We start from the raw sequence: 15,187 nt of genomic DNA, 5'->3' as shown, positions 1-15,187 counted from the left end.
TTCAAAAATCAATTTAATGATCTTTGAACTGCATATCTACTAACTATTTCTCCACCCCTATCAGTTCGCAAGATCTTTAACCACTTACCTTAATGGTTTTAACCATTGCTAGAAATTAATGAAAATTTTCAAACATTTCAAATTTCTTGCTAAAAGGTATAATCTAGAGTTATCGTTTTAAGAATACAACGAAAAACTCATATCCACCCCTGAATGTACATCCATCTGCGAATGAGATGAACTACTTTCAGTGGATATAGGCATATTAACTCTTCGCAGAGATTGATCTTGTCAAATCCACTATGAACAAGATACAAATGCCATAGATTAAAAAAAAATGGTGTCTTTTGATGACATAGGTTTAGTTACATCAAAGAGTTTTTAGAATACTGCAAGTGGATCCTGGTCACAGAATACCTAACTCATATTCCATACAGTTTTAATCCATTAATAGAAGATGGATATTAAACACTTGAGAAAGTGTAACTGTATTGTATTCTGGAATTAGAAATATAAGAAAATTTCTATTTGGAATCTAAAATTAAAGTCAAAGACTTAAATTTATACCAAATATAATGAGTAATTCTATCTTAAACCAGCACTACTAATACAAACTCTAAGTCAGATTTTCCCATACAAGTAGGAGATTTCTAAGATTGAGGATTTATATCAATTGGGAATAGAATTTCGGGATTATAATCATATGCGTCATTTAATTTCTTAAGAGAAAATATAGAATGACATGAAATGATTTATAGACCATTCATCCAATGATATGTTATTGAGCTAATTCGAAATGAATAAGCAAAGAGGAATTAGGATAATTTCGTTTAAAATAAGAATCCAACGATGCTTCGATTAGCGAAAGTCAAAGTAATCTTATTTATACAATCTTCTTGTTTCATATCGTAAAAATACTAGTCTAAGGTGTCATCAATTGATGAACAGCTAGATGTCGCATATACAATATTTATCTTTCGAGATCTAACACTATTATGTATGTCTAATGGTGAAAATCCACTAGGATTTATCTCATTAGATAAACAAGCCAAGTTAGACCAACAATGAAGATTCGAAATTAAACTACAACTTAATAACAGAAAATAACATGGTTCAATATAAATTCATACACAATTCAGAAATTATTAAACATATAGCAAGTAGGAATGACAAGTGAAAATACTAAAACTTACAATCCTAAATAATTTCCAAGGTTTTCAACAAACTGATATCAGTGTCCCGTTTAGGCGAGAGTCAAAGCTACCATCCATTGAATAGAGTTGTCAGCTCATCTAAAATGTTAAACATTCTAGCAACCTTTTATTAGATCAAGATTAGAATTCAGCGTTGTCCCGTTTAGGCGAGAGTCGAGGCAATTCTATCTTATGAGCTTCCACCATTGTTTCATAATTTGCAAGTCAAGTATGGTCGCCATCATTAGGGTGATCCATACCATACAAAACACTTACAAACTACTTAGCATTCGAGATTAAACGGTGCGAAATTGCTAATGAACGTTCCTCCATTAGGGAGGATTACTCACTAAAACAAACGCGGTGTAAAACCCACAATGGAGATCAAATATCTTAATAATAAAGCTCATTATTTAAAGAGAGTTGTATTTTCTTTGATTTTCTTTATTAATATATTTATTTTAAATATATATTTATTTAATTCAAATTTCCAATTTAGAATGAAAAATTCTAAATATAAATTTTAATTTAATATTTATAAATTTTACTTAGATGGATATGAAAATAACATGAATTATTTCCATCTTAGTAATAATTTCCAATAAATATTTAGAAAAATATTAAATTTAAGTTGTTACAAAATTAATTTAAATTAATTTACAACTCAAATTTAATTTTCTATAAATATATATTGCATTTCGAAAAAAAAAATTAAAGTATTTAAGAATACAATTTTCGATAATGCATGTTAAAATAAATCCTGGAAAAATTATTCTAATTTAATGTTGGCCCAAAAATAATTAATAAAATTAATTTACAACCAAAAATATAATTTTCCTATTTAAATAAATATATAAGAAAAATTTCAAATATTTAAGTATGATGATGAAAATCAACTTAAATATTAATTTTCTATTTAATTAAATACACTAGAAAAATACTTCAAGCAAAAATATCATCTATCTAGATTTTCCTTTGACTAATTAATTAAATTTCTAATAAAATATATTTTACTTCATTTATTTTAATTAATCATTAAATGAAAAAATCATTGATTTAAATTGGTCCAAAATTAAAATAAATAATTTACAACTTTAATCTATTTTTCAAATAAAATTCGAAATTCCAGCATTTAAGAAATGCAATTTCGAAATTTGATTAATAAAATAAAGAAAAAATATATTTTGAAAATTATTTAAATTTAGTTGAAAAAATAAATTTCAACTAAAAATAATTTTCTATTTAATTAAGTGTCATGAAAAAGAAATATTTAAGTATGATGATGAAAATCAACTTAGATATTTAATTTTTAAATTAATTAAATGTATTAAATTCAAGAAATAAATAATTAAGTGTAGAGAAAGCTTAATTATTAATCTCTAGTTTAATACTAGGAAAAATATACTTAAAATAAATTGTACCAAAATTAATTATATAAATAATTAATTTCACAACGTATAATATTTTCCTATTTAATATTAGAAATAATAAGTAGTCTAGAAATAACCATCTAGAAAATATCTTATTTGACTAAGTATCTTTTCCACAAAATTTGAAAAAATATCTAATTTAAGTTGTATTAGAAAAAAATCTAGAACTTAAATATTTTCAAATTTAAATTTAATTTAATATCAAAAATGAAGTTGTAACCACTTAATTTAAAAAATATTCCATTTTAAGTTAATATTCGAAAAGATATTAACTTAAAAAAAATATCTAAAGAATCTTAATAACCAATGCCTAAAATTCCTCAACTTAATTTTGAAATTTGAAATTCAAAAGATATTCAGATTTAAGTTGATTAGTTATAGATAACTAAACATCAACTTAAATAGGAATATTTAATGAAAAATTTAAATTAAGCTTCAGAAAGAATCTAGATGGTTATAATTCTATATTTAATTAAATACAAGAAAATACATATAGTTTAGCTTAGAATAAAAAATTCTTTAAACTATAATTTTCTTAAATTAATTTCAAAATAAATGAAATTAATTATGTTGCTAATCAATTTTATTAGGTTAACTCTGTTGTAGATTATCATATCAGTAAAACCCTATGTCTGATAAATCTAGGAAACTTTATTCACATAGTCATGTTTACTTTCCAATGTGTTGACGTCACAATAAACATGATCAAGTATGTGAAAAGGGTTTCAGATGAATTTATACATTATGTACATATAATCATGAAATAAATTATGTGAACCATGCAACATTAAATGTTATTTCTGATCTATATTAATAAGTAAATCTGATTATATTGAAATGAGTTTTATTTAGGGCATAAAACCCAACATCCAAGAATCTTTCCTGATTGGAGAAGGCACACTTTAGAGGATTAAGCTTCATTTGATATTCTCGTAAGATGTTAAAGTGTGCCTCTAAGTCTTCGATGTGGTCTTCAGATCTCTTTGAGTTAACCAGTATGTCGTCGACATAGACTTCCATATTATTTCCAATCAAGTCATGAAACATACGGTTGACTAGTCTCTGATACGTAGCACCTGCATTGTTGAGTCAAAAGGGCATTACTTTGTAGCAATAAAGATCGATGTCTATTCGAAAGCTAGTATGCTCTTCGTCTGGTGCATCCATGTTGATTTGATTGTACCCAAAATAGGCATCCATGAATGTGAGGAGTTCATGGTTGGTCGTAGCATCCACCAGTTGATCTATTCATGGTAGAGGAAAAAATCTTTAGGGAATGCTTTGTTTAGTTCAGTGAAGTTGACGTAATTCCTCCACTTCCCATTCAGTTTAGGCACCAGAACAGGGTTGGATACCCTAACCGAGTAGAAAGCTTCCCTGATGAAGTTGTTCTCCTGTAGGCTTTCAACTTCTTCTTTGAGAGCTTTAGAGCGCTCTTTATCAAAGAGCCTGCATTTTTATTGCACAGGTTTGAAGTTCTCTCTATCTATGTTTAGGGCATGACAAATGACCTCGGGGTCAATCCCAATCATGTCCTCATTTGACCAAGCAAAAATGTCTTGATTTCTCCTTAGTCAAGCCATGAGAATCTTGCTCAAAGCCTCTACCAGGTTTGTTCCAATCTTGACAACCTTGGTTGGGTTCATCGTGTTGAGGGGAATTTCCTCGAGTTCTTCGATCAGACCAACTCTTAAGTCGATTTCCAAAAAATAAGGGTCAATGTCATCCCCATCTTGGGCGCACCTTCAAGTGGCTTTAGGTGTCGTTTCCGTCTTCTCTGTGGTTTCACCCCCAGATTCCTTCATTGTCTCTCCCGCTTTCGTGGGAGAGGCCTTGATCATTCCCCCTTGGGGCTAAAGAAGCAAAGGGGGTCTTCTTGGCGAGAGTTAACGAAGCATTATAACACTACCGAGCAGTCCCTTGATTGCCAAGGAGACAATCAATACCAGCCATCGTTGGAAATTTGACAGACAAATGGTATATTGACGAGATAGCTCGAAGGTCGTACAAGACTTGCCTTCTAAGCATCACGTTGTACGGAGACTTCACATCCACCACTATGAGCGTGGCCATGATGGTGGTCTGCCTTGGGGTAGTTCCAGCTGTGAGCGATAGTTTGATCTTACCAAATGGAGCTATGCATGCTCTGCTGAAGCCATACATTAGTTGTTCGCATGTCTCTAAGTCTTTAGGTGACAAACCCATCCATATCAAGGTTTGTTTAAATAAGATGTTCGAGGATGCTCCTTCATCGATCATCACCCTTTCTACCATCATGTTGGCTATTTGCACCTCAACAACTAAGGGATCATTATAAGGGTAGCTGACATGATACGAGTCAGAGTCTCCAAATGTGATTGGATCACACTTGTAGTGTTGAGATTTCGGAGGACGTTCTGCAACCTCTAATACTTTTGCTTTTGGATCATGTCTCAAAGGCCTCGCATATCTTTCTAAGTCCTTTCTTGAATTCCTAACTAGGTGTGGACCTCCAATCACAATCTCAAGCCTGCCTACAACAAGAGTAGGCTGGAAAGGTGCATTACCCCCAGCTGGAGCTTCGGGTCGTACATACGGCTAAAGAGCAGCATGCTTTTGTCTGATTAGGAATTATGTCTCATCTCACAACTGATTACACTCATTTTTTTCATGACCGTAATTGTTGTGATAGCGACATAATTTATTCATATCTCTCTTCTCTGACTCTTTGAAGGGAAGATATTTGTGGCACGACACCGTTGACTAGGTGGCCATATGTTGGAATTTTATGTCCTAAATAAAATTCATTTTAATATAATTAAATTTACTAATTAATAAAAGATCAAAGATCATTTTATGTTTCATGTGAAGCTTCCATGATTATATGTTTAATGTATAAATTCTATTAAATTAAGAACATATAGTTATTAATGATTATAGTGTTGTCAACACAGTGGAATATAATCATGATTATATGTTTCAAAGTTTATGTCCCATGATTTGTCAGTACACTAGATTTACACTGACATGACAATCAACGATAAAATTTACTTACACCTTGGATAAGTGCTATGTCCTTTCTAGGGTATTGGTAAAGTATGCTAGGATCGGATGTATGGAGTATACATCGAACTGGACCTATATTTACATTTGATAAGATATCATAAACTTACTGTTATATCTATCTAAGTCAATATCACTTAGTTGATCTTAGGTCAATAGATCTTAATTTTGAAATGGTTAGGTTATTGCTTAAATGTGTTATTTGTGTTCTTTGAGTTTTTTTGCTAAAGCTAACCAATTGGATCAGCACAATACTTACATCTTAAGAACATGGTAGTACAATTGAATGGGAGCGTTAATCATAATATAGAATCTATAGCTTTTATAAATTTTAGAAGTGAAACGACGATTTCCTTTGAGCTTGGCTTAACGCGATAAATGATTGAGACCTCATTTCAGTAAAATACATTTACACTTAGTTAAGTATTTTAAGAATAAAATACATTGAAGGGTAGAACAATAAATTTGTCCCTACTCGATGTAGATCATCTATAGAGGATTATTGTTTATTTAGTTATAACAATGGATAATTAATAACATATCTATATCTTGAAACATATAGAGTATTCTATATAATTAAGAGTGCAATTCCGAATATATAGTGGAGTCAGAAAGAATTAATAAGTTAGAGAATTTACTTGGTAAATTCTTGATCTACTTATTGGAAGCTTGATTATATAAGCCCATGGTCCCCACACTAGTTGAGATAATACTGCTTCTAGACTCAGTTGATTGGTTTTAATTAATCAATTATAACTTTAAATTAGACTATGTCTAAATTATGAATTTTTACTAAGCAATAGCTTTATTGTGAAAAAAGAGGTTTTAGGATTTATTTGTTAATTAAGAGACTTTATAAGGTCTAATTAATAAATAAGTTAAATGACAATTTTATTTGATAATTAATTATAATTATTAAATAAATAGTTGACATTTATATGATTGAAATTGAAAAATATGGCATTAGTGAAAGAAAAGATAAATTGTTGAATAAAATAGCAAAATTGTAACTAGTGAGGCCCACTATGTATGGTCGGCCACTTAAGCTATTTTAAGCCATTATTTTATCTTTTTTATTCCATATAATTTAAATCATAAACCCTAGTTGAAATACTATAAAAAGAATAAGATGGCTCTCATTCTCATTTAACTCTAATAACCTAATTTTTATTTTTTGTCAAACAACTAAAAATTTATAGCAATTTTGAATTCCCCTCTTCTTCTTCTTCATCAATTTCGAGCCATTAGTGATAGAGTACATGCCAACTCATATTAAGTCAAGTACTCAATCATAGTGTGAAAGATTGTGAAGGATCCAACACCTGAAGGAGAGAAAATCCAGGTTCAGATCTTGTTATTACTCTACGACAGAAAGGAATAAGGGTTAAAGATCTAAATGAAAGGAGCCATAACATTCCACTGCTATCAATATAAGGATTTCTTAATCTCTTATGTGTTTATTTCATTGTATTATGAAATTCATATTTAGGGTGTTAGATTATAGAATTATAATCAACATACATGTTAGTAAATCTAGATCCTAGTCAAATAACTTCCAAAACTGTACATATCTCTTCACTCAAGGCCAAGAGAGTAGAATGTGTGGCGAAACGAGGTTTGTACTCCCGCATGGGCTTGCCCCCAATTTCTGCCTTCTTTCTGCCATGGGAGTTACCTTGTGTTCCCTCCAATGTTTGGCTCTTTTGCCTGTTTGAACCTCCTTTTCCCCCATTACTCTACGCTCCCGTGTTAGGGGTTGGAAAGTCTAACGACTTATTCTTTTTGTTTTTTGAGCCCTTAGCTTGAGTGATAGCTTCTTCTAGCTTGATAAATTCGTCTTCTCTATTAAGAAAATCATTCATAGTGTATACTGACTTGAGATGAAGGTTAGACCATAGAGGACTCATCTCCTTGAGTCTGGTTGCAAGTGTCATTACTCGTGCGTCCATGCTAAGTATTTTTGTCTTAGCGACTGTCTATAAGAACCGTTGAATATAGTCCTTGAGGGATTCATCTTCTTGTTGTTTCACATCTACCAAATAATTGAGTTCGATTTGGCACTATCGAGAAGGAGCAAATTGATTTCTAAAAGCATCTACTAGTTCCTTCCATGAATCGATAGATCCAGGAGGAAGCTTGAGATACCATCGCCGAGCTAGGCCTGTCAGTGTGGTGGGGAAAATTCTGCATTGGACGTCGTCTCTTACTCCTTGCAGATCGGTCTGCACTTCGAAGTAATGAATGTGAGACAGCATGTCTTCTTTCTCGGTGTACTAATGCCAGGAAGGATTCTTGAACTTGGGAGGAATTGGCAGAGCTTTGATTTGGTCCAAGAGCGGTGAGCGTCGCTCTCTGTTCAGTTCGAACTTTGACAGCTCTGAGGTCGTGATTCCTTTCACCAAGGCCACTAGGTTTTTAAACTCTGTCCGTTTGACACCATGGGTGGTGGTCTGCATCCCAGTTGAAACTTCTATTACCCGATTAGGGTCCCCTCTAGAAGCTCCCGTTTCCACCAACCATCTTCTGGTTAGAGTATCACGCTGGTCTTTTGGTCTTCCAAGTCGATCATGAACTCCTCTCAACTTATATCTAGTTGATGTCTCCTAATCACGAGGTTGTGAAGGCAACATTGGTAATTTTTTCAGAATGAAGTCTAGATCGTCTTGGGATGATGCGATGCGGGAGCTGTCATTCGGAACATTGTAGTGACTATTTCCCTCGAAATAGTCTTCAGTAGGATCACAAGTGCGAAGAGAGTTGAACTGGTTGCTCAAGTTCAACCCTTCTCCATGTACTCCAGGGAAGTACTCATATTGCTGGTCATCGGGGCAGTGGGCAAAGTAATGACACAACTCACCTCTCTCATCTCGCAAATACTTCTGAGTATGAAGTAATTTGTTAGTCCTTACTTGTCGGATCTCATAACCTCCGGTTTCAAAGTAGAGTCTATGACTTTCCCCTTCAATGTGAGTAGTAGGTCCCTTTCCTTTTGCAGGATCTCAAGGCCTGGTGCAATTAGAACGACGGAAAAAACCTGGTGGAGGAGTTTTGTTGGTTCTCTCAGTAGTTCGTGATTGTTCCACATTAGGTGGAGGGCCCATTGGTTGGCGCGCTCGAGTGTGAGCCCTTCTGGACCCTTGCTCAAAGTTTGCTTCCCTCTGGGGAGTCTCAATACCTGTTGTTTGCTTAGTACTTGCACGGTTACCAGACATGGCAGTGCATTAAGGGTTTCCCCTTGTGTACTTGTTCCCACGTGGCCAGTTGGCCAATGGGGCATCTCTTCAGCCTACTGAAAAAGACTCCTTCGAGGGGTAGTCCCGCGATTGGAGTGATAAGTTTCTCTGATTCGTTGAGACAGGTTGGCCCTTCGTTGTTCCTGCTCAACTCTTTGATTCTCAATGTTCCGTCAGTTCTCCATGCACCGACTTTAAAACTGTTCGTGTTGTTTGTCGAGAGAATCTCATAGTTGTTGTTGTAGGTCAGCTACAGTTTGGCTAAGATGTTCAACTCGAGGATTGGCGTTCTCGGGGTCTTCTAGTTCCACATGAGCATTTGGTGGCCTTATGAGACAAGCTTTGCTAGTTCTGAAGCCTCCATCTGACATTTGAGATGCAAGTATAGTCCCATCACCAGTTCCAGTGACCGGCGTACCTTTAGTTTGTTGGCCAATTGTTGTGAATCTTCTCTTGTAACTAATTCTTTGAGTTGTGATTATCAATAAAAGCACTAAAATATAAACGCAAAAATAACAACAATATAAAATATAAAGGAGAATATGAGAATATCAACAAAGAAATCACATGTTATATATTTATTTTGCCAAAAGAAAAAAATTGAGTGTTGCTAACCTAACACTATTGTGGGTAACGCCTTGCAATTTGCTAAACACCACTAATGCTTTTAATGCCTTTGAGCATATTCCTAAGAAAAAAAAAAAAATACATCAAAACACCCCAAGTTACTTATGACTACAACAATAACAATAGGTGAAATGACAATATAAACAACATACAACATTATAAACAAAATATTAGGATAACTTTTGTCATAAGAGAGCACATTATGGATATAAATACTACAGTCTAGAAGTTTACAAAGCAAAATATTTTAAAATCCCATTTGCCAAAGCGAAAAATCTAAATTTACAGTACACATGGAAAATGATATTTTTGCATTAAAACTAAAACAGAAGTAGAGAGAGAAACTACTATTCCTATTTAACTCCAATTATGGACATAAGAAACTGGAGTTTGCTGTCAACTTGAGCCATATCAGTGTTTTCCTCAAAGGATGCAGGGGGCTCTACGCCGGTGAAGATGTAGAGAGCTCTAACTTCTTCTATACTTGACTTTTGGGGTGTGCCTTTGTATCCAACTATACCTCTTACAGCTTCAATCTGTTCCCACACCTTCTCCTCATCAATATTAGAAACCTGCATCACCAATCACAAGAACCAAAATGATAAGTACAACCCTGTAACTTGTTTGGATGACCCCATTTGATGAAAAAGACAAAAAAAAGATTTTTTCTTAGTGACATGTGATAAAAATAAGATTACTGGTTTATGTTTTAGGAAATTTGTATGATCACCGACTGATTTAGCCGTTTTATTGCTTATGGACCATAAGTTTGTGGTGTAGTCCAGCATGATGATTTGAGTTGACATCTCAAAATCTTCATAATTCAACTCACCATAATTTGGATAGTAAAAGGAGTTTTTTGCTCCATAGGAGTAGACAAAGCCACAAGGGCATTGGCATAAACAGTGTCATCTCCAGTACTTGAATTATAAGGGGAGTCTATCCAAGTTGAGATGCTGAGCATAAAATGCAGCATCATTGTTGGGTTTTTGATATGGATAATATGGAACAGTCCATGATGGAATTCATCTTCATGTTTTGTGAACTTAACATTGGTCTATTTTTGTGTCTATTCGTATTCCACTTTTCTTGGAAGAGTTATCTTACTCTCAAACAAGCATGTTTTCAACCTCATTATTATTTTTAATCTTTTGTAGATGACCGAGCTGGCTAGCTGAACTTAATCCATAAATATCACACATATGAACATACTTATTAACTATACATATAGATGATAAATGTGCATCAACAAGATTATTAAGACAAAAGCTAGCATCATATAAAAGAGCTAGGATTATAATAATAAAATTATAAAATTTTCAGTTAAGTCCGTCTAGGAGGAACCTTCTGCTGCTGCTGCTCTTGTGGCTTCTTTTTCACATTCTTCTTCTTCTTTGCCTAAACATATTATGAGATGAAAGTAGTAAAGTAATGGCCATTCAATTAATGTAAGTAGATTCATCTTAGAATCATAGTAAACCAAAAAAAAAAAAGATCAAGTCCTGACCTCACTCGAAGGGACACTTTTGACTCCTTTTTCAGAAGTGCTTCCAGCATCTTTAACCTCAGCCCCACTTGAAACAGGAAGCTCACCAGTTTTAACCCCCTTGGAAGTTGAAGAATCTTCATATTTACATAAAAGGAAAAAGAAAACAAAACAAAAATTACTAATCAAATAACCAAAAAGAAACAAATTAAGTGTCAAATTCCCATCATCACCATTTTATTTATGAGGCTTTACCTTGAGAAGATTTTTGGTCATCAGCTTTTCCTTCATCCCTGATTTGTTCCAGCAAAGTCCTTGTCTCTTTTGTCAAATCCTCTTCTCTTTCTTCACTCTCTTTTTCTTCAATCACAGCAGTAAATACATCATCAACAGTTGAAATTCCACTCCCATCATCAGCCTCAGTCAAATTCAAAACCACAACTTCCTCTACTTTGACTGGCTCTTCCTTCCTCTCATTTTTACTTTCTACCATCAACTTTTCCTCTGCTTTTTCCTTCCCCAAATCTTTCTCATAGCCATTTTCTTCTATAGGAATCTCTACTGCATTTCCTTTAACTCCTTCCCCATAATCAGCCCCTTCAATTTCATCATTACTACTAGCCCTCTCATCTTCCAATTCAATTCTCGATTTAACCCCTCTTTGTATATCCTTTCTTTCCTCATCTTCCTCTTTTTGCATGTCACTATAGTAATCTTCTTCTCCATTTCTATAAGGCATAGGGAGAAGCTTATTCATGAACTTTTCAGTACAAGCATAGCTAGCCAAGAAAATCCCAGATGGGACTGAAACAACAAACCCAATTGCAGAAATCACCACAAGTGGTGGAAGAACCAAAGGTGCAGAAGACATTACAAACCCAGTGATAAGTATTTTCTTCCCAATTCCCAAACCCTTGCTCAAAATCCAACTCATTTTCCATTCATTACTATCTTCATCATTGGATGGATAATCCACAATTTCCCACTCCTCATTGTGATTCTCCATCCTATAAATATAATGAAAAAAAAATCAAATTACTTTTTTATAACTCTTTTTTTAAAAAAAAAATCAACAAAGGTAGAAGCTTGATCAAAATCAAAATTAAAAACACTTACCTTGTATGTGGTAGTCTAATCTAATACTAGTATTAATTTATTTTGGAGTAGATAGAGCTAGCTAGCCAAAGCAAACCTCAAGCTGAAGTAAAAAACCATGATGGGTTTTGTTTGAGCTCATAAAAGGATGAAGAAAATTATTAAGAAGGAATCTTATTTGACACGTGCTGGGACGAGGGCATGACAGTTGCAGAACAAGCAGAATACAAAGCTATAAATTATCATTTTTAATGAAAAAAAATGGCTTTTGCTAAGGGAAAAAAACAATTGTTGTGCATGCAAATGGATACGGTTTTGGTTTGATCAGTCACGCATTTCAACGTGGCTGCAACACATAACACCACCTCTTGTGAGCTTCTGCTACGGTGCATTGTGAGGATGACACCCAGATCTTCTTTGTATTGCTACGAATTCATATTACTGCCGTGTATTTTGCCTATAATTGTAGTGTTATATTGTGGTTTTACTGAACTTGTGCTGTGGCTAATGATACCCACTGGGTAATACCCAGCTCTTCTTGTACGGTTATAATTAAAAAAATTGTATATTTATTGTCCTTTTGTCTTACAATTGGCTTTTTTTATTTTTATTTATTTTTTATTTTTATGAAATGATAATGGGATAATTACTTAGTTGTATTATTTTTTTTTTTTTATGAAATGATAATGGGATAATTACTTAGTTGTATTATTTTTTTTTTGTAAATTTTTATAATTTTATGTTTACTAGTGTATCGTGGAGCCGGCTCCGCTTGAGTGGAGTGGATCACATCAGATGTATCGTGCGACCCAATTGGCTTCTCTTTTTAATCCACACTTAACGTGCCTCTCAATCTTCAATTCATGATAAAAAAAAATATTCATGGATCATTAATCTACTAAGAAATTATTAAAAATAACAAAATTAGTGAAAAATAAATGAACAACATAAAATTAGTGATAGTTGATTCCTAATTTTAGTCATGGAATAATGGCGAATTAGTTTGTCTTTAAGTGGTAAAAGAAGAGCACTCAATTTTTTACTCAATTCTATTCTTCAAAATACACCACAATCTTATTTTTTATTCTATTTTTTTCTTACTTTTACATTACACTATTTATCAATTTTTTTTATTTCTTTTTTAACATTATTTAAATATTATATTTTTAATATATTTTATTTATTTATAAAAAAAATATAATAATACAACATATGTAAAAAAGTTAAATGAAAATAATAAAATATTTTTAGTTTAATGAATAATAATCTTTACATCTAGTTAAACTAAGTACTATTTATTGAGCTAAAAAATATATATAATAATTAAGTTTTAATTCACTTGATGAAAGCTCAAAATTATTATTTTTTCTTTCAAATTGGTAAAATTTGCTACGAACATTATATATAAATTATATGCTGTTATTAAATTAAATTTACTCTTAAATTAGTAATTTTTCTCCCTGAACTTTGACATGTAGTAAATCGTGCCCCTTGAACTTTTTTGGCCGTTAAAAATTTCCCTCGAACTATTGAGATTGTTAAATTTAAGGACTTTTGTCTAATTTCATTCAATTTTACTATTTCAGTAATTGTTTATGTACTAAACCATGCTTCTCAGACTTTGATATCCACCAAATCATGCCCCTCAAACTTTGATATGTACTAAATCATGCCCCTTGAACTTTCATCCATGTTAGAATTTTTTACTAAAATTAGACAAAAGTCCTTAAGTTTAACAATCTCAATAGTTCGAGGGGAATTTTTAACGGCCAAAAAAGTTCAAGGGGCACGATTTAGTACATGTCAAAGTTCAGGGAAAAAATTACTAATTAGCCTTTTAATAATTTTAAAAGAACATCTTTTAAAAAACTTAAAATATCCACAATATACATAATTCTCATTCAAACTTAGTTTATTACTTAATTATTTTTTTCTCTTGCATAAATTAAAAATCTATATTATTCCTTTAAAAAAGAAAAATTATATTATTATATCATATTAATTTTTGACATAATATTTTATATAGCTCCATTTATATTTATTAGTATATAATTTTTTAGTGTCATATTCTTTTTTTTTTTTTTGACATAATTTTATCTTTTATTCTCTCATTTTTTTAATAACGAATTTATTCTTTAATTAACATATGTACATATTATTACAATTATTTTTAATAATTTCATAATTGATTGATTATTTTAAAAAATTTTGTAATTTTTTTTTTTTTGAAATTCTTTGGTAATAGAATTTGATATCTAAAATTATTTATTTAATATAATATACTTGGTTTCAAATATTTGAATATATAATATTAATAAATTTATAATGTGATGTATTTTTTTTGGCTATCATTATTATAATAATATTTATCAAATATTAAAATTACAAATTCATTCTTAAAGTTTACTTGGTTTTTAATATCTATTTGATTTCAATTACTAATTTTGAATTATATAACAATATTTAAATGTTGCCCCTGATTTCACCCAATATACGTGGACCAATCGAACAGGGACACGTAGATCAGATAACTTGTAAATATTTGCTAAGTCTTTGTATGCCACGCGGAAGCACCATGGGCATAGGTCCCGGAGGAGGCACCCGGAGTGCAAGGTGCTCCCGGAAGCTCGCATAACATAAAGCCTCTCCGCGAGGTGTCAGGCTTCTCCTGAGCAATCAAGTCGCATTTAATGCTGCATGGGAGGAAGCGTGTTGGGACTACAACACGCAATAAAGTCCGACGGCACAACCTCCAAACAGCAGCGCTACAGTAATGATCATTTAAGTCTAGCGACGGCTACTCTGCGAAGAGTCACATCAATCACAAGGCAAAAAGGACATTCCTCATAAAAACCCTACAGCACCTAGGGATTTGTGTTGGGTTTTATGCCCTAAATAAAACTCATTTCAATATAATCAGATTTACTTATTAATATAGATCAGAAATAACATTTAATGTTGCATGGTTCACATGATTTATTTCATGATTATATGTACATAATGTATAAATTCATCTGAAACCCTTTTCACATACTTGATCCTGTTTATTGTGCCGTCAACACATTGGAAAGTAAACATGAC

General features: G+C 32.4%; 1 protein-coding gene across 1 annotated transcript; it reads right to left on the bottom strand.

The window, feature by feature from the left end:
* Positions 1-9,681: 9,681 nt before the first annotated feature.
* LOC133034871 (uncharacterized) lies at positions 9,682-12,558 on the bottom strand. Its single transcript, XM_061110333.1, has 5 exons — positions 12,128-12,558; positions 11,267-12,018; positions 11,033-11,148; positions 10,870-10,923; positions 9,682-10,097 (listed from the first exon to the last, which is right to left on the bottom strand). The coding sequence occupies exons 2-5, from the start codon at positions 12,015-12,017 to the stop codon at positions 9,879-9,881; spliced, it is 1,140 nt and encodes a 379-aa protein (XP_060966316.1). The 5' UTR covers position 12,018; positions 12,128-12,558; the 3' UTR covers positions 9,682-9,878.
* Positions 12,559-15,187: the final 2,629 nt, after the last annotated feature.

This window comes from Cannabis sativa, chromosome 2, assembly GCF_029168945.1.
Source record: "Cannabis sativa cultivar Pink pepper isolate KNU-18-1 chromosome 2, ASM2916894v1, whole genome shotgun sequence".
NCBI lineage: Eukaryota > Viridiplantae > Streptophyta > Magnoliopsida > Rosales > Cannabaceae > Cannabis > Cannabis sativa.
This window is presented reverse-complemented; position numbering and strand designations above follow the sequence as displayed.

Bases quoted from the DNA above. Each gene is read 5' to 3' on its own strand.
- LOC133034871 (XM_061110333.1), bottom strand. From the start codon at position 12,017: ATGGAGAATCACAATGAGGAGTGGGAAATTGTGGATTATCCATCCAAT. The intron at 11,149-11,266 runs GTAAAGCCTCAT...GTAAATATGAAG, and splicing joins TGACCAAAAATCTTCTCAAG to ATTCTTCAACTTCCAAGGGG. The intron at 10,098-10,869 runs GTTCCTCCTAGA...TTGGTGATGCAG, and splicing joins AAGAGCAGCAGCAGCAGAAG to GTTTCTAATATTGATGAGGA.